The sequence below is a fragment of the Trypanosoma theileri genome, assembly GCF_002087225.1.
Source record: "Trypanosoma theileri isolate Edinburgh chromosome Unknown TM35_Tth_26_V1, whole genome shotgun sequence".
In the NCBI taxonomy this organism is placed as follows: Eukaryota; Euglenozoa; class Kinetoplastea; order Trypanosomatida; family Trypanosomatidae; genus Trypanosoma; species Trypanosoma theileri.
Window position 1 is genome coordinate 23,455 of NW_021639868.1, and position 644 is coordinate 24,098.

Genomic DNA, 644 nt, shown 5'->3' on the forward strand with positions numbered 1-644 from the left:
CAGCAAATGATCCATACACCATGTCGTCTTCAGTGACAACAACATTATTATAGAAGTATTCATCCAACTCATCGGCATTAACAGCAGGTAGTCGCGACACAATAGTCTCTAGTAGTTGTATACCGGTAAAGGCCCTCAGCGACAGCGGTGTCCTCTTTTTCTCATCCTTCACAGCAGCGTGGAACTTCCGTACAGTATTTGACTCCGTCTTCNAACATACTCCCACTAAAACCAAACGAAACATCAGTGCTTACTGGAGAAAATAACCCCAATCCACCAACACTCAACTTCCGCTCCATAACACGACCGACCCTCAAAGAAAGTACGTGTATCAAATCATTCAAGTAGGTGTCCTCACACACAGAATCAGACCTCGGGGGCACACGAACGCTCCACCGCCCGCACAGCGGCAGCAGAACCTTTATCCGCTGAGCAGGAGGAAAGGCTCCGAACACTGTTCTCAACACAGACACAATAGACAGTGCAGTGCCACTCAATGTACTGCACCCCGAAACATGATCACTGCTGGAGTCATCATCATTCATGTTATCCTGTGCAACTTTACCCTCCCTGCCAAGCCGCAGGGCAGCGAAGGTGCGGCCGGGCACTGCGTTCAGCTGGTACATCTCCACAGGCTTCGGCAC

General features: G+C 50.1%; 1 protein-coding gene across 1 annotated transcript; it reads right to left on the bottom strand.

Annotated features, from left to right (window-relative positions):
• Nucleotides 1-161: 161 nt before the first annotated feature.
• Nucleotides 162-644, bottom strand: TM35_000261080 (putative receptor-type adenylate cyclase; the record flags this gene model as incomplete). Its single annotated transcript, XM_029027845.1, has 1 exon — nucleotides 162-644. A coding segment is annotated over one exon (483 nt), but the record flags the coding sequence as incomplete, so codon positions are not given.